This window comes from Cariama cristata, unplaced genomic scaffold (genome assembly GCF_000690535.1).
Source record: "Cariama cristata isolate BGI_N322 unplaced genomic scaffold, ASM69053v1 scaffold10258, whole genome shotgun sequence".
Lineage (NCBI taxonomy): Eukaryota > Metazoa > Chordata > Aves > Cariamiformes > Cariamidae > Cariama > Cariama cristata.
In genome coordinates this window covers 460-22,832 of record NW_009629417.1, presented here as the reverse complement: position 1 = coordinate 22,832, position 22,373 = coordinate 460, and the positions used below count along the sequence as shown (strand labels likewise).

The 22,373-nt window shown below is 38.9% G+C and overlaps 1 protein-coding gene across 1 annotated transcript in view; it reads left to right on the top strand.

Annotated features, from left to right (window-relative positions):
* Positions 1-20,679, top strand: part of LOC104165513 (leucine-rich repeat-containing G-protein coupled receptor 5-like) — a gene marked incomplete at both ends in the record, with an annotated part of 42,871 nt that extends 22,192 nt beyond the window's left edge. The window contains 4 exon segments of the mRNA XM_009705163.1: positions 4,940-5,011; positions 6,598-6,669; positions 17,633-17,848; positions 20,604-20,679. Of these exon segments, the coding sequence (XP_009703465.1) occupies positions 4,940-5,011; positions 6,598-6,669; positions 17,633-17,848; positions 20,604-20,679 (436 nt within the window).
* Between the last annotated feature and the right edge of the window lie 1,694 nt (positions 20,680-22,373).

The following is a 22,373-nucleotide window of genomic DNA, read 5'->3' as shown; positions in this document are numbered from 1 at the left end:
CTATTATCTTCCTTTCATGTCTCTTGTATAGGTTTGATACTACTGGATTTTGAAATACACTTTACAGGTGCTTGCTCAGCAAAGAAGAAAAGCATCCACTACCCATATCGTACTGTCATTATCTGCTGCAGACAATGAGTAGCTGGGTTAGATTTGCCACAGCTTCTTTCCAGAGTTACGGAGAGGTGCTTTCTTTATTAAATGCCACAGTTTGTTAGCTGTAGAGAGAAGACTTTTTAGTGTTTCAAGTCCACCTTCCATCCCAGCAGATAATGAGGAGAGGCTTGGTACCAGGCAAGGCTTGGACTGAACTGCGTTGAAAGATATTTCATAAATTGCTGCCATTTGAAAGGAAGGAGACAACATGCTTTCTCTCAGCTCATTTATTCTACATACCTTTTAGAAAGAAACATGCAGTAGTATAAAAACTTAGCCTGTGCTTAAGCCAAAAGTATCATAGTATCTTGCTTCCAGTAGTGGCAAGTAGCAGGTACTGAGGGAAGCACATAGTAACACTTCCCCATAAACTTTTCCAAACTCCATTAATTTGCAAGATTATATGAAGCAGCATAAGTAAAATCTAGTTCTAAAATAATATAGCTCCAAAAATATGATTCCAAATCAGTAATGCTGTGTACTTTTGATTTCTTTTTCATAAGAGAGATGTGATACCTTTGAGCCTGAATGCGCTTAATGAGATATTTCTAAAATAATGTCAGAAATGCTGGAAATAAAAGAAATAACTTTTAAAAATTGAAATATGAAGTTGTTGAAACAATAGAAGCCAGCCATTTGGTTATGTAAGCACTATAAACAAGCTGGTCCATTTCTGCTCTCAGAAGTCATTAACTAAATGCTGAACTATAGAGACAGAGAGTATGTCCATCTTCATCTGTTCGAGGAAAGCGATATTTACCCATCAGACTAAAATCACTACCTAAAGTCCATCCAAAGTTCAGTAAAATACTGGGCAGCATCCCTCAAATAGTTTAGGGTAATAGAAAACAAAATCCCTGAAGTGGAGAAGACTAGACCCTGATAGATACTTGATAGGTACTGTGGTGTCAACAAGGGGTTTATTTTCCCCTATGCCAAGACTGAGAATAGAAACAGTAACAGTAGGAAAAACCCACAAGGAAGGTATTAAAAATGGTCAGGAACAAATAAGCCAAACTTATTGAGCTTTGAGCATACCTTAAAGAACTGGTGCTCTAACTTTCATCCAAGAATATTGAAAGAAATAGACAATGATCCTAATGAATCATTTTTGCTGGTTTTTACCAAATACCACAATGCTGGGGCGTTCCTAAGGGCTGGGAAGATGCTGCTGTTGTGCCGGTGTTCAGAAGTGGTCTCATGGAGCATCTTGGGAATAGATAGGTGGTTTGCCTGAAGTCGGTTCCACAGAAAATCACGAAAAGGGTGTCATTAGAAAGAATTTAATATGGTAACTGAAGGTCAGACAACATCATTACTTAGAAAATAATTGTTACCAGATGTCTACCTTTTCTGACATTGTCAGTTTGCTTGGTGAGAGAACTACACAGACATACATGTATTTTGGCATTTGTGGTACATTTGATGTAACCCTCTACCGAAATATGTAGGGGTGCACATGATGAGCATGATCTGCTGCTGCATAAGCAGAGTATCATGTAAGGTAGTATTAACCACTGTCTGCAAAATTATTGAGAGCTCTTTTCAAACTGAAAAATATTCAAAACAGAACTTCAAGAATGACCTGAGTTTGAAAAACTCATGAGGAGTAAATGCAGAAGTTGTGTCTACCAAAAAGAAGTTTAACATGTGGTTTCATCTGTCTGAAGTGTTTGTACAAGATGTTTAATATTTGGGAAGTGATCTAAAAGGAAAAGAAGCAGAATACGAAACAAGGGTTGGAATCTGAAACAAAACAGAAGAAAAGAGTCAAAAATTACATCTCAGTTTAACAATGCAGGTAACTATCACTCAGAGCAGCTCAGGAACATGGCTCACAACTGTCTGTTGGCTTCGGATATTCCTCTAAAAGATGTTGGAGCTGGGGCCATGCGGAAGGAGTCAGGCCATTAGGATGGTATATTGCGGGTGGCCAGATTATCCAAATGGACCTTACAGTCAGAATGACCACAGTTTAATCTGACAAATCTTCTCCTGAAGACAGTTTGACAGAAAACTGGCCACAAAAGGAAACAAGGAAAAAAGTTACATGGAAAAATTTTAGCCATCAGAGACTAGCATAGATACAGCCCAATGCAGTACGGTACAGTCTCACTAAAACCATCCTGAATGTCAGTGAGACGTGCAGCATATACATGTATAGGTGTGTCTCTGTGCTTAGATATTTCTTTCTAAATATATTAGATATACATTACAGGTACCATAAAATGTCTTAAAATTATGACAGTCCATTTTCAAAAAATGTCAAACATTAAGGCTTACCGCAGAAAGCCATGATGATGCTCTGAAGTTGGGAAAAGTGAGTATTACACATTGAAACAAAACTTTAAAGCTGCATAGTGTCCCAGTTAAATTGCCGCAGTCCTGCATTTGCAACAGGGAGGAGCATGCTTGGTAATTGCCAGAGCCCTTCTCCAGGAGCTCTTAAACAGGTCTGATTTTCTCAGCTATCCCACTTTGTGAAGAGTATTCCAGTTCAAACAGGCAGTATGAACATGCAGTGTGTTTGCCAGTTTGCGTTGCAACAGTTATGAAAATTGCCACAACACAGCCACACTTAAGAAGGGATGGTGACCTGAAAGAGCACCAGCTTGAGTTTTCAGACATGTGAGTTTCATTCTCTGCTCTTTATCAAGCTTTCCATATGACACTCAAAGCAATAACTTACAGCTGTGAGTGAAAAATCTCAATACCTGTAACTACTTTTTTTCTAGTAAAGTTTTGGAGGCTCCTCACTTTCTGGTTCATGCCAGGCTCATATCCAGATTCATGTCCAGTCATGTTATTAAAATAACAGAATGAAAGGGTGCTGTGAGGGTGAAGCAGTCTTTAGTCTTTCCAAAAAATCATATCATAAACTGAGATCAGCATTAGATAGGTCCTGAGCCTCTACTAGCCACTGATCCACAAATAGCATTTACTTTCAGGGACCTGCTCTGGTCTGCCTAACCTAGCACACACCTGCTTGATCCAGTAAAAACCAAAAGTCATTGCCATTTTTCATTCAGAATGAAAGCTGGAGCTGGAGAAGCCCCTCATACATCTGAAAAAAAAAATAGGCTCAGCCTGTGAGTGCCTCACCTTGGAACAGGAGTGAGCCAGGTTCGGTTCACTCATCTGCCTGCAGGAATTCAGAGCACGTGCCTGGTTCTCAGATGTCTGAACACCAGACTGCAGTGTACTCCCCAGTGAGAGACAAGCTCAGCAGCTCTGTCTGAAGCTGAGCACCTCTGCAGAGCACAGTTAAATTCATTGAACAGAGAGGAGGAGCCACTTGCTCAGAGCTACAGGTCACATCGCTTCGCAGGTGTGTGTACAGGCAAGGACCTTTTGCACAAATTGAAAATGCCTGAAAAGTCTTTGCAGCTGGGATCTAGAATCATGGGGTTTTTTCCTTTATGGCCCAATTTTTATTTGTATTTTCTGTATGAAATAGATGTCTAAAGAGAAGGTATGCTCAGGACCCCGTAGTTAGCTTGAGGCAACTAACCTCCAAAGGAAGACAACATTTAAGGGCCAGTCAGTGCTGGGTCTTTGGGACTGCAGTCATAAGCACCTGGCCTTTTCCATGAACAGTATTGGCAACTCTGGTGCCTACTTCAGTGCTATAGGTTCCTCTCCGGCATCTTGGTACCTAAGGCATTTTCTGGATCTAGTCCTGTGGTCTTTCCTAAGGGGCCAGAGACTAAATCAAATGTCAACTCTGTTATCACATTAGCCGGACTATGGTAGCTGTCTGCAATTTTGGTGTGCAATATCTTAGCTGATGGGAAATACCAATTCCATTTGGCTTAACTTGGTCTGCAAAGAGGGTTACATCATATCAACCCGCATTTGTTGCCAGCTAAGAGCAGACACTATGGCTCTACTGGCCCAAGATAACTTGACTGGGAATCTGACCCATACCAGTCAGTTTTCCAGCTAGGGAACAGCTATCATAGCACATTCATGCTGAACTGGGATGTCAGGAGGCTAAATGCAAGATGCTCTGGAGTTGCACCGATGGGGAACATGGAGGTGCCATTATTTCACATCAAATACATGATCTCTTTCCTAGGCACAAATCTTACAGAATGCAGGCTTGTTTTGACAGAGTAACACGCTTTACAGAGGTATTTGTTACTTACCTAGGTCTGTAAAATACTTTCAGGCATTCTGAGAAGGAAAATGCAATAGAAATAGGGAAAAAAGCCCTACAAATTTTAGCAAATACACTTTATGCCAACCTATTACACATCTGCTCACAGGGAAAACTATGATTCCACCCGTACAGCAGTTTTGTGTGTGGTTATTTTAAAATCAGCTGTGGTCACTACTATGTGGATATATTTTTATATTAGTGCCAAGGAGTTAAATGTTCAGAGACATCATACATGCACAATTCCAAAAGTGCATGCCTGTAAATCCAATGATGCTAATTGTTGTCAGTATATCTGTATTTTAGTTGCTGAGATTGCTCTAATTTTTAAAAAGAACAATATGAACAATTTGATGTGCATTCTAAACCATAAGCTCAATTTGCAGTGAAGTTGCATTTTGTCTCTGCAGTCCAGCTGTCAGTAAACCAACTGTACAGTTGAGGACTTCTCTTCTTTTTTTTTTCTTTTAATAGTGTATTAATGACAAAACAAGGCTCTTAAACTACTGCCTCTGGCATCAGTCGCTCAAACATAGCTGTGTTGCACTTTTTAACAACCAAATTAATTCCACATGAAGAGAAAAAGTATTCACTCTTTTTCTTTTCCTTTTTCAAACTTTGCAGACGTCTTGCAGGAAATGGCTTGACATACATTCCTAAGGGAGCATTTGCTGGCCTTTTCAGTCTTAAAGTGCTGTAAGTAAACTGTGTGTTGTTTGATATATTTCTGATTTCCTAAATGCTCCAGGGAACTAATTAACCAGTGAAGTTTTGATCAAGTAAATTACATATTTTGATCAGCTCATTTTGAACATTTCAATTGAAGATACATATGAACATCATTAAATCTTTGTTTTTTCATATAGAAAATATCCTAAACACAAAGGTTGGAAAACATTAATGGCATTCTAAAAACAACTTGCTCATCAAATAGATGTCTCTGTACAATATCAAAGGTAAAAATTGGTTTGGTTAATAGTTTCTTTAGTTGTCTCAAAAGTTCTGATTTCAGTCTAAAAATCTTAGTGAACTTTTCATGATCAGACAAAACTGGGAGTAAATTGCCGCCTTTTCTTGAGAGGCAGGGGGAAAAACATTATTGTAGAACAGCACTTAATTTAAAATGCAGTTCGTATTTTATATCTTGTTCTCCACAATGCAATTACCATAAGATAAATTATAAAAAATTTACAAAACCCTGTTTTATTTGGAGTAATATGACAGTACATATAGTTACTAAAATTATTAGCAGGCCACATCTCACAGTATTTATACTAGAGGGGATCTTTGCCTATGTAAAGTTCACGGAAACTGTATTATTAGCGAAAATGCCAACCTCCTAGGCAGCATCAAGCCAAGCCAGATGCTACCATAAGAGTATACAAAGCTGTACTGAAAAAATTCATAAGTGGGAAAGAAGTACAAATAGCTTCCCACTCCAGCTACTCCTAAGTTGGCCAGCTGTAGCTCTTGTTGGCCTAAGGAGATTCAGGCCTGCCAAAAATTATTTCATTTACAATGTCCCATCGAGTATGCCTGATTTTGAAGGCAGCATGTACTACTTCAGTTTTACTCGCGTAGAATCCTTTTATATGTGTAGGAGTTGGTCCAAACAAGGATATTAAGCAGTGTGAATGAAACAGTATTCAAAGGGAAGAAAAGATCCTTTTGGAATGAAAAGTGATTTTTCAATCTTCACCAGCTAAATGACATGATATTTCAGAAAAGAGATTTGTCACGTCATTGCTAGCAACCTTCCATTTGAGAAAACTGATTTCATTGGGAAAAAACATTTTTTACAGAGATAAACTTTTATTCAAACCAAATCATAAACTCCTCATACAGTTAACATTTTCCTGAGTAAGGATTTCAAGGGTCAGTCCTTCACAGCTTTATCAGAATAAGAAACTGAAGCACTTCAGAAGGAAAAAGAAATCAGTACAGGAGGATTACAATTTCAGAATCACTGGAGGCAATTAGGAGCTCAAGCCCTATTGAAAGCAAATCGGATTTATTCTTTTAACTTCCTCAGCTGCTTTGAAAATCCTGCTCAGAGCTGATGTGTAGCTGTTAACAAAGCTAATGTGTTACAGGTATTTGTTTGCTTTGAAGAGAACTGGCATTTGACAGGGACAGGGGAACAGAGTATTTGTGTGGCTTTCCTTTGTTTGTAATCTTGAAGTAGAACCAGTAAAAAGGAGGTAAGCTTGGAAGAAAATTTACAATAGAAATAAATTGTCTTTACTGTGTTGATTCTGGGTTTTGTGCTACTCAAAATGTAGGATGCTGCAGAATAACCAACTACGCCAGGTTCCTACTGAAGCACTCCAGAACTTGCGCAGTCTACAGTCTCTGTGAGTATACTTGATAAATCAACTTGTAACATCGCATGAACAGTAATATATGATTACCTATTAATTACCTGTTAATATCACTTAGTAATATGCTGAATCAACTTTTTCTTTTAACTCTCTTTGAGCTGCTTTTGAAGAGAAATGTGCCCTCAATTAAACATCAAAAGTGACTGATTTCATTCCAGTAATTTCATGACACCGGCAGCTTCTTTGCAGTATTGTAAACTGCTTCACCATCTGAGAAGACACTCCTTGCCCTGCAATGCTTTCTGTCTGTCAAGAAGAATATGGTCCCTTGAGCACTGGTCTTTCCCATCGTTTCTTGTCAAGATTCTTTACTGGGGAAAAGAAAGAATCCCAAATGACTCCATTGGGGTTTTTTTTCATTTCATGTAATTTTTTTCTTTTTAAGCAGTATGGAAAACACTATTAACTCATGAAACAAAGTGTACTAGAGGATGCTTAATTATATTCTGTGCTTCAGGCAGGTCTCTGTATTTATAGTTCTTGACTGTACCATTCTGACTCAATCCAAGAGCTTCAGTTTTAACAGAACTCCTGCCAGAACTGCAAGAGCAGGAGTGAGGATTGGCTGCTTTGTGGTATGAATGAAATTATTTTGATGGGCTTCTGCCCCATAACATAAGGATGATTGTACCAGGTTGTGCTAAAAACTGACATAGCCCAGTACCCAGTCTTCAACAGCAGATGCCAAAGGAAAACTAGAAGGTCCAGCAAGGAATATAATAATAGTCCTTTGGTAAACAGTCCCAGCTGCCAGAGGTTTGCAGTCAGGGACTCACTAAGCCTATTGAGGCTTCTTTGAAATTAATAGCTCTTAAAGAGTTTCTTTCTATAAGTTTGTACGATATGCTTTTTGAGCCAATGTAGCACTCATGATTTTTTGTGGCAGCATATCTGCTGATCAGCTAGCCCTGCGTAGCATGGTGAAGTACCTCCTGTTATTTACTTGGAACTTCCCACCACATTTGATGTCCCCTAAGTGCAGCATCAAGAGAAAGTGGAAACAGCAGTTCCTTATTGATGTACGCCAGATTTTATAGAGCTCTGTTGTATCTTCTTCAGTCATGTTTTTCAGATATAACTGTTAGGATTTTTCTTATGTGGGAGCTATTCTCTTCCTCTGGTCATCCTTGTCAGTCTTACTGGACTTTTTTTCAGCTCTCATATATTTAATTTGAGATGAGTCAAGGAGGGATCAGACCTGCACAGCATGTTTAAAGAGTTTGCACACCATGGATTTATAGAGGGGAATTATGGATGCTTTCTTGTTCACTTTCCTACTAACTCCTTGAACTTTTTCTTGCTTAATTTTTTTAACCTTAAATAAACACTGAGCTGTTATTTTCATACTTATTACAATTGCAGAACCTCTTTCTAGCATATTGGTAGCTACTCAAGAGTTTGTCATGTAAAATTTGAATTGCCTTTTCTCTAAGTGCCTCAATTGATACTTATCTATACTGAAATTTGTCTGCCGTGTTCTTGTTCAGTCAATGAAGTATCATGGGTTCCTTCTGCTGCCCTTGCAGTTCGCATTTTGCAGCCACAAGGCCACTCTTGCTGTCACAATTGAGGATGCAGTAAATAGAGTATGTTTCTGAATTACTCACAGAATTCCATTGTCACCTGATACAAAAAAAAGAGTAATTTTTTTAAAGGATCTACTGGTTTTGAATGTGCAGCATAAAATATCTAGATGATTGAAGATAGGCAGGCAGGTTCTTTGGACAGAGAAAAATGCCAACTGACTCTTCTCTGTGGTTTAGTTAACCACCTTATGTTTTCACAGAATTACTGTGAAATGAAAAGTTCCAAGATCCAAATGTGGAAGTCAATCTGGATTCAAATATCTATCACAAAAAATGTTGCTACAGCGTGCACTGATCACCAACATCACTGGCAAAAGTCTAACAATGACAAGGATAGAGTGAACATCTGTACCAAGTTATCCAGTCTGGTTAGAGTTAAGATGTATTGGTTGAGAAATGTACTGTGTTGAACCTGCTCTTTTTTGTGTGTGTATAAAGAAACCAGAACATTAACATCTTTTGCATACATTCAATTCAGCCAAAATCTGAAGAACAGAATTAATTAAATGAATTGATTTTCAGAAAAATTAAGTCATCTGTGTATAACTTACCACTACACAGACACCCATTATACTGTATTAGCTCCCAGGTTCTTATGTCTGTCTTGAACAATGTTTACGTCCTTAATACACAAAGCATTCGTTAGGGTTTCTAAAGGTGGAACAGCCCTAAGAATTAATTATCTTATAATTGTTATTTGGTCAGTGCCTTTTTACTTTATTGACCAGACACAGACTGAAATATCTCAGCCATATACTTTTGAGGTTACGGTTCTTTCCTTTGATCTTTCAAAAAGTCATGAGAACATGCTGGTCTAGTGACTATATTAGATTTTCTTTCTGTTAAACAAACAAAAAAAATCTTGCTGAGATCACATCACTCTATACACATTCTGGACCAAAACATGATAAGCCAAGCAAACAAGAGTTCCTTTGTTGCTTTGAAAGAGACTGTTGAATTTTCAGCACAGTTTCTAAACAAAATGACAGTCTCACTCAGGCTTTGTTGCAAATACTTTCTTCCTTGAGTGAAGAAGTTGAAGAAGTAAACCAAACATAGTTTGTGCAGTCAATGTAAAGACTGATATTTTGTGACAGAATTAAAGCAGAGGGAGAATAGGAGTGGTCAGTGGAAACCTTTAGACAGCTGTGTAGCAGACCCAAGATGGAATGATACGGGCTTGTACAGAAAAGCTACTATCACCTGAAAGACGATCACCAGCAAGAGACCTCTTTGAGGAAAATAAAACTATTGTTCTTTTGTTTGCTTAAGCGAGGTTGTGCCTGTCAGATAAAGGTGTGCACAGATTCAATTTCTTGTTTCATATGGTTTAGGAATTTTCTGTTCACAAGGTGGTTCTTGCATTGGTTTCTGATTTACAATAGGAATTATTTCTTGAAACCTTTGAAATAGCAGGAGTCTTTTCAAGAGTGTAATTAAGAGGTTAAAAGCATTCACAAAGGCAATTCCTGTAAGATAGCAACTTCTTGTATTTATTGTGTTTAACTAGGCAGGTGGCATGATTTCTGAAAGCCTCATTAACCCTTTGCTTTAGGTTAGTATAGATGAAAAAAACTGAAAACTGGTGACAGGACTCAAATCTCTGCCTTTTGTGGTTTTACTCAAGAAAGGCGGTCATGTAGAGGGGCACGCCATACTAACTGCCTTGCTACCTTAATCAATGTGCAGAAGATTATATTAAAATCATTTTTATGTAAGCATACATATATAATTGTGTGTGTGCACATGTACAATATATGGGTATATATATGCACACACAAGTTTTCCATGTTCACTCATAATGCAAAGCCATCACAAATTTTTGCACAAAAAGGTATTTATGGATGATGTTCTCCTTATTATCTAGTTCCAGGCTCAAAAATTGTGGTATAGGCATAAATATTGGTAGATACGTTAGTTGATGTTAGATGGCCTGTGACACACAGAACAAGGACTGATGTACTGGAGGAACGAGCAACAATTTCTTCTACTTTCTTGTCCAAGTTGTAATATTGTTGGCATGCAGAATGGCGTGACAAGTTTGAGTGGTAAATACTCACAATTTCTTAAGGCTTGACCTACCTCTAGAATAGATCAGTCTTCTTCAGACAGCAGATATTATTAAATAAATACTATAAAATGAGAAATGGGCACAAAAAAATAAATGAAAAAACCCGTAAGATTTGTGAATTTCATCTTCAACAGCAAAAGTCTATGAGAAAGCCTGTATAGTTGCCTCAAAACAAAAAACAATATATTTTTTCTGTCCCTGAAGCAAAAAATAAGATTCTAAACAATATTAAAGTCTTCTCAAATTTTATAGAAGTCTTTGTAGTTCAATAGTCAACAACAGTGACTTGCCGCTTTGATTAATAAATGAGTTCGGCTACCAGAGCTTGGACAATGATTGCGTAGAACTCCAGTTCCCTTTGTGGCAGGAGGATTTAAGGAAGGAGCCAGAACATGTTGATTTTGAGATGTGCTTTTGATCTCCAAGTTCAGCAGAAGGATGTCTCCAACATATTATATGGGCTATAATTTTCCTCTGAAATCTAATGTGAATACAAATTATTTGGATTACTAGTGCTAACAATTCAAATGACATTTATTTCTGTTAAGCCAAAAAGAGGAAAGTATGTTCACAGGTACCAAGATTGAAAGGGAGGAACACACAGTCACTGATGTGTCACAACTTAGATCCTGGCAGCAGGATTTGAAGTGTCAGTTGAATGCTGTGTTCTGTGTTACTCACCTTCAGCAAATATATCTCTTTAGAACTGACTATAAGCAGGTGGTCTCTGGATGTTGTGTTTCCCACAGCATCAATACCTCCATTCTGCTTTTAAATCAAGGCAGCTTTTAGTGATTTTGAATATACATGTATAGTCCAAAAACCTTTTACATATGTATACCGGCTTGTTTTTCAAATATCAGTATTAATTAACAGCTTGTTTTCTGTCCAACTGTTTTCATTTAATGTATGTATTTGTTTAAATAGGTATCTTTTTTTCTCTAGTGTGATTGTCTTGTCATTTCTAATGACATCCCTTATGTACCAGAATTGGCATATAATTTAAGTATTTTTAAACAAGAAGGGATTGGTAAAACAGGCTATGACATATCAATAATTTTTTTTTAATTTTTTCCCTGAACATGTTAACACAAATTTTAAATTACTAGCAGCTGTTAAGTTGCAGATCGCCATTTGCGAGTGCTGCTAAAGGAAGGAGGCATAATTGGCAAATTGGCATTGCTGATGGAAAAGCAAAACTTCTACTATTCTCTTATTGGGGCTATTGTAATACAACCCTTTGCAGTGAATACTACAGATGAAACTTCACTCCCTGTTTATTTTCTTGTTTAAACATCATTGTTAGTGAGCAGCTTTTACTGCTGCATTGTCAGACACAGAAATAGGCAAAATCAAGAACAGATCAGGTGCTGTCTCACTGCCCGTGCCAAACCAGTCATGAAGGACATTTAAAAGCAAGCATTATTTACTGTATCACCTGCTTTCATTCCTGTAAAATTTAAGAGGACTTTTACTTTAATAGTAGAAAATAGGGCAGAATACAACATAGACCATCTTCCAAAGCACTGGAAACAGTTGATAGAGGGAAAGTTGCAGACAGCCTGCAAAGTTGGAATTTAGTGAAGCAAATTGATTTGACTTTACAAGTGACAAGAAAATAATGACATTTGTTTGAAATTTCCTAACAGAATTTGTAAATCACTTAAATTTTATTTTTAAGATATTTTAGTATTTGTAGAGCACCTGATGGTGACACTGAGTTTTACATAAAAGATTATCTAGAAATCATCTCGAATGTTCTTAATAATTGCTTGGCTGGAACAGGTCAGCAAGTGGATTTCTCATCTTCTCCCTACTCCTCCAGATATTTGACATTTCAAGAGAAGTTTCCATTCTTAATCTGAACAAAGAGTTGAAGACTTTGAGGACACAGAGTTCTGAAATGCTTCCAGTTCAGGCTTGAAATTAAAAAGCCTTTTTTTCAGAAATGTTAACTTTAAACAATTTTTTTTCCGGTTTGATACTTGTGTTAATAATCCTGATTTTTGGTTAAAAGACAAAACAACTATGATAATATCACATTCTCCCAAGAGAACTGTTTTCATGAAAAGACAGGAGCTTTAGTCATGGTTTTCCATGTCACACCGCATGATAATGAAGCCTACTGGAGGCATTATCCTTCTTAGGAAACCTGGTACCTCAACAGGTACCCACAAACTCCCTGAAGAGGAATTTCCCACTGTTTAATCAAGGTTGTGTGTACCCATGTACACATACACAAAGATGTCTCAAAACTAACCATTGCAGTTTCCTCATTGTATTGAACATCTTAACCATCCGAGCCACTAGAGCCCTGGGATACGCTACATAACAGAAGAGTGACTGAAATGTGGAGCACTAGTACAATATCAGACCACCCCTCTCAGTCACAGACACTTTTCTAGCTTGATAAGCAGCTGGGAGGAAGATAGAGGTGCAAGGTTCCCTAAAATGCATGTGCTACTATTTTTTTGGGGGTGCAGTCCCAAACTCAACCAGCCATAGGGCCAATTGCTTTCAAAGTGGGGGATGAAAACAGGCTGAACTAGGTCAGCGATTCCAGGCCACTGGATGATGTTTTCTTTCATCCAGTAGAAGCTACTAGGCATCTGACTCTTTTCTGTCCTCTGAGTAATCTCAAAAGAGGAGGGGGTTTATCACATTTGTAAGGGACAGACAGATTTCTCAACCTCAGAACTGATAGCCAAAAATCATCCTGCATGGCTGAAGCCTACCAGGACGTACACCACGTGGGAGGAAGACAAGAAGCTGCTGTTGGAGTGGTTAGCAGGACAGTCCTCACACTAGATTTCCAAAGAGATCCTCCTGGGCACCACACACTGACAGACTGTGGCCACAGCCAACCTGGCAAAGCAAATGGTGCTTCAGAGAGCTCCCAGGCACTGACCATGACCGTCTGTCCTGCTGTGCTGTTAACGAGGCTCTTGGCACACTTCTGACCTATGCTAGCTAACATTTCCCTGAGCTGTTCCCGAGGGCCATCTGGACTGTCCCTGCATACAGCCACCTCTCCTGGGAGGCTGGGAGAAGTCTGTAGCGTAACCCGGGCCACCCCGAGCCAGCTGGCTGCAGGACCTGGGAACGTTCCCAGCCACACCAAATGTGCCAGTCTATCTGTGGACTCCTGATCTGAGTCTGCAGCCAGATTCCTAGGATAACCCAACAACTCCTGCTGACCCCCACTTTTTCGTGCCCGTGGGGATTGAGGGTACCCAGTATCATAACCCAACAACTCCTGCTGGCCCCCACTTTTTCGTGCCCGCGGGGATTGAGGGTACCCAGTATTACAGCCAATCTTTGTATAAACATAGCATTGCAATTGGCTGGTTTGCTTTAGGCAACGTGCTAGCATCCTGGCCCACCGTCTTGAATGCAGGTTTACCAAAACACCTGGGCAGCATGTTGGGATAGGAAGAGAAACACTAAGGATTAAAACTCCCAGAGCTGCAGAGATCTCCTCATGTAAAACTGAGCAGTGGGACAGAAAGAAATGCTCCTAAACGGTGACTTGTGACTTTCCTTTTTTGGTCTTGCAGTTGCCACACAGGGTTCCTTGTGTCAGTCTCGTAGAAGCCCATACAAGGGCAGAGCTGAAAGTGAGCAGTGGGAACTGCTGTGTTGGTGTGTTTTAATTAAGCTTTTACAATAGTCCTAGCATTTTCCCCTGTGGACTGAAGGGGATATCCTGCATAAAGGGCCATGTTTGAAAATCATGGCTCACAATAGCCAGCTATATTTTCATTACTCCCACTTTTCAGAGCCATTTTCGATGTCACTTGTCATTACTTAAATGAGGCTTTAGTCAAACTCCTGTGAACAAACCCTTGAGAGGGTCTGTGTCACCACACACAAGCAAACATGGTGGGGCTGCAGGTGACCCCCTTTTGCCCGTTACACACTCCCCAGACGGGCCATGTTCCCAACCCCATCCATCATTGCCCCATACCTTGTAGTGAGGCTTGGCTGTGGCTCCCTGCATAACAGAGCTGGGTCAGAGAAGAAGAAGGTGGTAGGAGAGGGAGGAGTGCACCCCTTCTTTGATCCACCATGCCCAAGATCAGTCCTTGTGTGCTCTCACTTCTCTGCCTCCCCTACCTGTTACGTATAGCCCCTTTTCATTTGGTTTTATGGCTCCCATTTTAAACTTAAATGTCAGAAGAAACATTTTGTCCTTGACTTCTTTGTCTTTGTGGCTCTCCCCTTCTCTGATCCCTCCATTGTATGCAGACCCTCATCCACTGCAAGAAAAGGCAATCCATGTGTTAGCTGTTTAGTTCAGAGGGGAGAAGGACCGGGGAGGAATCTCCTTCCTGATCCCATATCTAGCATTTGATTGATATGAGCAAGGCAGTCCAACAAGACATTAAGGACTTTCTTGATCACAAGGTACATCCAGGTTGTAGCTGGGCTTGCTCTTGAGAGAAGACTCAGAAAAAAAAGAAAAAAAAAATATGTTCCCTTAGAAACCTACCAGTGATGTAAAACTTAAATAACCAGTCATATTGAATTGATCAACAAATGCAAATCAAATCTTTTTCAAACATCTACCTTCACTCGTTTTAGAGTACCTATAAATGAGTCCTGTTTACAATTCCATATGAATAATGTCTTTCCATAATTTATGCACGTGGTCGTAGCATTCACAGTATGTCACAGGAAACACTGGTGGGATACAGTCCACATAGCTCAAGCATTTGCTTTGAAAGGTTTAGACGTTTTAAGTGAGCTCATGGTGAATTTCATACTGGCTGCTTTATTTACATGCTGCCTATCAGAAGAGATCAAGCATTTCTGCTTCCCTAAATTGGCTCTCTCTGGAATATAATAGCAGCTTTCAAACTCGCCACATGTTATCTATATATTTTCAATTATAAATAGGGTCATGTTTGTGAGTTAATGGGTTTAGTTCTGGAAGTGCCAAAACTTTGATCAACACATGTAAAACAATTGGCTGAAAACGGCGATTTTGATCATTGCTTTATACGTCAGTGTGCATTACCTACAGTATGACAGGAAACATAACCACTGCTGAAAACTTTTAATATCTGCAAGAAGGAAAACGGTACTTGGAAATTTTAAAAAGATTAGATAACAAAAGAGCGCTTGAAGCAGTACTTTTAGGAGCACTTGCAGGATATGTAATCCAGTTATAGGACCTGCAGCACAGATCATTGTAGCTTCTTGATTTCTTCCAAACTTTATTTAAACAATAATTCAACTACTTAGAATTTCATTCATACTACAGCAGTCCTGATTTTCTTTCTATGTTGTGTATGTTGTTTATAGCCAGTGGTGGGTTTATATTTGGAAACTTCAGCTATTAAAAAAAAAAGAAAAAAATCAGTTCTTTGATTTGCTACCAAATATTGGTAAGATAAAAATCCTGGCCTCACTGACGGCAGCAGAAATATTGCCGTTTTAGCCACAGGATCACATACAAACAACTGATTGTTGGGTTCGCCATGCAGCCAGGCATCCCGTGAGTAACTCCTCTGGAGTCAATGGGGACGTCAAAGCTGCACAGGCAGGCTTCCTATTGAACAAGATGTTAACTGTAATATAGTAACACATTTAGTTTGAATAAAGCCTCCATTCTTTAATCAGTGTAACTGTCAAACTAAGGCAACTGTAACCTCGTAGTTTACATACCAGCATCACCCAGGGAAGAAATTTACTTCTGACTGAACACAAAGAAACCTCATCTACTCATTCAAATTATACCTTATTTGAAAACACAGGCGTAGCGTGGTTGTTGCCTGGGGAATGGGGGAGGTACAGCATGAGTAGTTCTAAACATTTCCAGCCTCACCCATTTGTTGACAGACCCTTGAGTTATTTTGGAAGCTCTGTCTCTGCTGCCTGCCTTGTCAGTTATTATATTGAAAATTTAATTGTACAAGGGCTTTGACACTGAACTTTATAAATTTGTTCCAACTGACCTTGTCTCAGTTATTTGCCAGCCTGGCACGGAGCCTTAGCAGTCATTATTTGTTCTCGTGCAGTAGGTAGAAGCAGCATGGAGCAGGAGATAGAATGGACCTGACATTTTACATGACTGTAAATGAGGAAGCAGCTTTAAATAAAGAGATTAGTATGCCCGCCACAAAGAGTATTGCATTTCTCTCAAACAGACTGAATTTAGGTTGTACGGAATTACTTCTTTGTACCCTGGGTGTGGCTGTTTGTTCTGTAGTGTTTTCAAACATCTATTTAAATTTATTTCTGTTTCGCCATTCACTTAATTACTCCTCTGTACAGACATCTTCAAGAAAAGTTTTAGAGCATGGCTTTCATGTTCTGAACAAGGTGCAAGTCACTACAACACATTAAAAGTAGAAAAAGTGTATTGGAGTGCAGATCACCATCTGGATGTTTCACGAAGTTTCATAAATCTGAAGCACTCTTCTAAATCTTTCCCTGAAAGCATCACAATGGGAAAGCAAAACAGAGCAAAAGCAAAAGCCAATGAATATATGACATAATATTTCCAGCGCCACATCTGCAAAAGGTTCAATAGATTTAATCTTTATTTATACAAGTGTGAGGGCAAGGTACCACCTGCAGACTTGGAAGAGGTGTGATGTGCAGTTGAGTTCCCTCTGTCGACTTTGCAGGAGCTGAAGTGTATTTAATCATTTCTTTTTCAAAAAAATACATGGCATTAGCAACACGAACCTCTATTTAAAAACCATTTTGCTCCACTACTAAAAATTGTGAATTTCAGTGCTCATTAGAATCATTGGAATAAAGAGTATTTAAGAACAGGTAAAACAGGAACAGAGACTCAGAAGTGAGTTTTATTTTTGTCTCTTAGATGGATGTCTAGAGTATGGAAACCCAAATCATCTTGCACCTCAGTGATTTATAGGTTCTGAAAGAGAATCTCTGGCTGAGTTTCTTGCTTTTTTTTATTCTGTACTTTCAAATAATTGGGAAAGGAAACAAGTTCATACCTGGTCTGTAGAGAGGCTCTGCTCAAGAACAATCAGTGTGTGCTCTCAGTGAGCTGATGGCTCCAAATGAGAGCTGTCTGCAGAGAGCCACCTGACAAGGAGACTTGTAGACACCATGTGAGGTCTCAGGGGTGAGGCTGCAAGCAAGATGGAAATGTAGAATCTCCGGGAAATGAAAAATGGATGTGGCAACCCATGTCCATCCTTTGGGGTTGTGTTCTTGTGAAAAGTTCTGATAACCATTGTGTAAGTCAGTCCACTGTTCTTTTCTCAGAGTCAATTTTGTCTTTTTTTTTTTCTCCTAGACGTCTGGATGCCAACCACATCAACTATGTGCCCCCCAACTGCTTCAATGGCTTGGTCTCCCTTAGACACCTCTGGCTCGATGATAATTCTTTGACAGAAATTCCCGTCCAAGCTTTTAGAAGTCTACCAGCACTTCAGGCAATGACATTGGCACTGAATAAAATTCATTACATACCAGACTATGCTTTTGGAAACCTCTCTAGTTTGGTAGTTCTGTAAGTTTTATTGATTGCTTTTTAGACACAATCTCAGCTTCTTTGAAGGGCTTATACCTCTTTGTGATAAATTACTTGAAGATGCAATGCTCAATTCAGATGTTGCTTGAGACAACCTTTAATAATTAAATATTCCCCTAGTCCCTCCCCAGTTGGCAAATGATAGGTAATTAGGTATATACAGGAGTTAATTAAATGTTTGTTTTTTCTTACAGTCTTAATATTAAATTGATACCATGGAGCAATGAATTTGCAGTTTCCCTTCTACATTTGCACTAGGCTTAGTGATATTCCTTTACCAAGAAGTCAATTCCGTTTGTTGCAGAAAATGTTCTTTTTAAAACATAAATTAAGTTTTCTGGATTGTATACATACTACAACCCAAAATTTAAAATAGTTATCTTGGAGAAACAGATTTTTTACGTCTTCCTACAGTTAAACTAGCATTTGCTAAATCACTTGTTTTGATTTAGCTTAAAAGTTTCCATCTCCAGTGAAGAACTATGTAAGGGAATTAAAAAATCACCCTATCTGGTCAGTAAAACAAACAGGAAGAGATGAACTGTGTGCCCTCTAAGACTCTAAGGCCGAATGAGGGAAGATTAGAAATAGGAAATGAACTGAAAGCTTTCTGGGTAACTTGGAAAGAATGCCGTCCAGTGCATTTCCCTTCATAGGAAGTATATGTAGTTTTGTATTTTGTTAGGTTTGCATACCAGTTCAACTAAACAAAACATGCGTAGCTTGCACCAAAATCTGGAAGGTATACTGTGGAGCGTGGTTTCAGTTTTTTATCTTTTGGGAACGTAGCAAGTGGAAAAAATTCTGGACTGGTTGGAGAAACTGAGGTGGAGAAGTTACGGAAAATGTTAGCATCGTTAAAGAGACAATAATACATTCAAGCTTTACAAACTGTCTGAAACCATAGTCTGTAAGACACTTAGCATAGTTTAGCATATTCTAGCCCCAGTGTAAGCATTGAACCTGGCATATGCCAGGGTTCTTTATTGACAGTTATAATCACCATCTCCGCCTAGTGCTTGATATCTTCATATAAGCATATAGGGCACCAAAAATGGGGGGTAGCAGCTGCCTTGTGCTGCAAAATCTTTGCCTTGTGTTTACATTAAGTATCAGTCCCATTCAAGTTAAAGAGTGGATGGACTTGTGATTTGACTGAGCTTCTAGACTTACCTCAGTAATGGTAAAGGCAAGAGACAGTCTTGAACATCGTTCTCTAGATCCCTACCAGAAATATAGTGATAAAAGGACGGTTAAGAAATGCAGGAGAAAATTATTGCTTTTCATACCCTGATTGTTTCTGCTCAGTTAAGTTTCCTTATTATAGATCTGCCTTGCTTATTTCAAATATTCTGGGCTTTGTATTGATTAATGATTGAATCATTCCTCATGATCTACAACATCTGCTAATTTTGGCTCGTCAAAATCTTTGTATGTGGTTCTGCTTTCTTTTGTTTGCTACTCTATACAGTCTAGCAAATTTTCAACTCCGTGCAAAAATGCATGGTCAATTGGAGCCAGTTTGAAGCTCTGTCATTAAAGATCCAAACATAATTGGAATTTGGGGATGCACTCTTCATGCTAACTAAAGCATTAAAAGTCAGTGTAGTCATTAAAAAAAGAGTTTAATAGGTTTCTTCCTAGGAAAGGAAAAACCCACAGAACATTTGCATTTTGCCATCAGAATCCCTGCCTTTTATGGACAGGTAGACTTAATTTCTGTACGTTCTGCAGAACATTCAGAGGGCCTCTGATCTTTAACATTATTTTCAGAGCAGAATGAAGCATTGAAGGGAAAGTACCTGGCAGCCCCTCATTCACAGCCCTTCTTTTCTTTTAAAGTGCTACTCCCGTAGTTTCTCTCCACTATAGGGGTAGAGTGTCAAGAATAAAATAAAAGGAAAAAATCTGCTGGGAAAAAGGCATCCTTTTTAAAAACCAGCCTGAAGTGGCTCCAAGTTGCATCTACTCACATTAATGAGCTTCACACAGACTGGGTTTTTTCCATGTCAGTCTAAAAGACTTAGAAATAGGCAGCACTCTGAGCCTTCGTGCGGGGGGGCGGGGGGGGGGGGGGGGGTTGGTTGACATATGTAACAAAATTACTTTCAGTTGCTAAACATTTGAGAAAGTAGTTGTTGATTTTTGTAGTTTCAAAGGAATGCAAGTTACAGCACTTTTAAGATTGGCTAGTTTTCTTATGTCAGTGAAGCTATGACTTGTCCTATGGCTTCGTGTCTTCTTTCATTCTGCAAGCCTAATGCCCCTTTCCTGTCTGCCATATTATCCGTCTTCTCACCTGCTCCTGTTCTGTGCCATACCCTCTAGCATCCTCTGAACATACATCTTCCAAATACGCACCTCACACCCCACACACAGTTTTTAAGACAACATGTTAATTAACCATCACTGAGAATATGTCTACAATTTCCAAGTATTCACTATGCAAACCCCAACCTGAAACTCCAGGATATTCCCTTTCTAAACAATCTAGGTGGTTTTAAAGCAAATCCCTCCTATGAAACCAAATGGAAGCCTGTGTGGGGAGATATCGGGAGAGAGGAGGGAGGGCGGGGGAGGTGCCTCCTATACATACTCTTGCAAAAGCATGACTTGCATATAATCAGTGCATGCCTGAAAATAAGTTTCTTTTGATTTAACCACCAAAATGTTTTGCTCAAGTCCACTGTGTGCAGTCTGCTTTCCTGACTGTGTGCTTAATGTTCCCCTGCAGACATCTCCATAACAATAGAATCTACTCCCTGGGAAAGAAATGCTTTGATGGGCTCCACAGCCTAGAGACTTTGTGAGTTGACCTCATTTGTTTCCCTTTTTTTTTAGAGTGTTTTCATTAATATTCTGAAAGAATAAAAATAGCCTAAAAGCCAAATGTGGTTTTTGGCTTGCCTAATCGCTACAGGATCTAAGTGATGGTTTACAATGACTCTATGTAGCAAATCCTATTTTTGACTATAAAATTAGTTTGTCTTTTTAGTAAGCATTGTCAATTGATAAATTGTTTGAGGGACAGTTGGAAACTGTACTGAGCATTGAAAAACAAGTGTCTACTCATGAACCGTAATGTTTGCATAGTTTAGTACTATTTATTTGGCTTGTTTAATCAATAAAGCTAATAGCTAGATTGGGAAATTGTCACAATGAAAAGCTTTAACATTAAGAAACTGTCTTGCCATAGAGAAGGGTTATAAAATTGGTTAATTTTCTTTTTTTTATCCCTGGATAAAGCAGAAGTGCCAGGTACCCAAGTTATGCATGAGTTTTACAAGGTGGGGAGAGGAATATTTCAGTTGTATCCAAGTTCTTGTCTTTAAAGAGCCCTGATAAAGGATAGCACTGGTAAAGATTGACATTTCCTCAAGTTTTCATCTTAGTTCTGTCCAGACCAATTCAAATTTTCTTGAGTTTTCTAACAAAAAATAATTCTACAGAAGAACGGCAAACAGGAACACAGTGCTGATGGTTAGCACAAAGTATTGAGCTACAGAGCTAGTCAAATAAAGATGATGTCTGCTAGAGCAGCCCACAGACCCCAAAAATGCTACAGGGACAGTAAAATCTTGCATATCCTTCCCCCTGACACCTGCCACAGTCAGCTGCATCATTTTCAGAGATTTTAGATATTTCACCCAACCAGGACAGAGGCTAAAAGGCCTGTTATGAGGAACAAATGGACAAAGTTTCAAACATGAATAACACTAGTCTAAAGGTGACTATTTGCTTTTTTATCCACAGAACTATATACTGCCCACTTTCATGTTTCATTAAGATCAGAAAGCAAGAAGTTTTGGGCTTTTTTTTTTTTAATCGCTAATTTTGATTACATGGATCCCTTGCCACTGATTTGCAATTTTACAATTTTGACTTTTAGCTGGCTGTGAGTTGAGAGGAAGTCCCTTAGTGTAGCACCGGAAAGGGGGATGGGAAAGGGAGAAGGAAAATGTAGTTGTTTGTTTTGGTTTTTTAAGTGAGATTCACATGGCACTTAGTCAAAAACGGGGAAAAACAGAACAATGGAATAAGTAATTGCAAACCCAGTCCCAGCCACCTGGCATGAGAGAGATGAAAACATAGATGACAGTCAGGAACCTGGGAATAAGTGTAGGTGCAGCCACTTCGCTGCAATAGGAGAATGTAGCACTTGCCTCACGCACAGTAATTGCATACTGCATAGACTGGTTTCCAGATAGTTTCAAGATAATCTAAAGAGATCTCGGTGTAAATGATGGACGGCAGCTTTAAGATCATTTGTTTGCATCGACGCATAGGTCTGGAAATCAAATATCACTGGAGGGCGAAACCAAACCGTACATGCCTGTAATCTCTTTTTGTCAATAAGCAAGAGAGAGATTTACAAGCAGGAAGGAAAGCCTTGTTGAGTTCAGACAGCAGTTTCCTGCCTGCATTACTTCAGCCTGATAGTATTTCAATTTCAATCTATTGTAAACTGTGATTTGTGTTTTGCCTGTTCAAAAAGGCTTTTGCT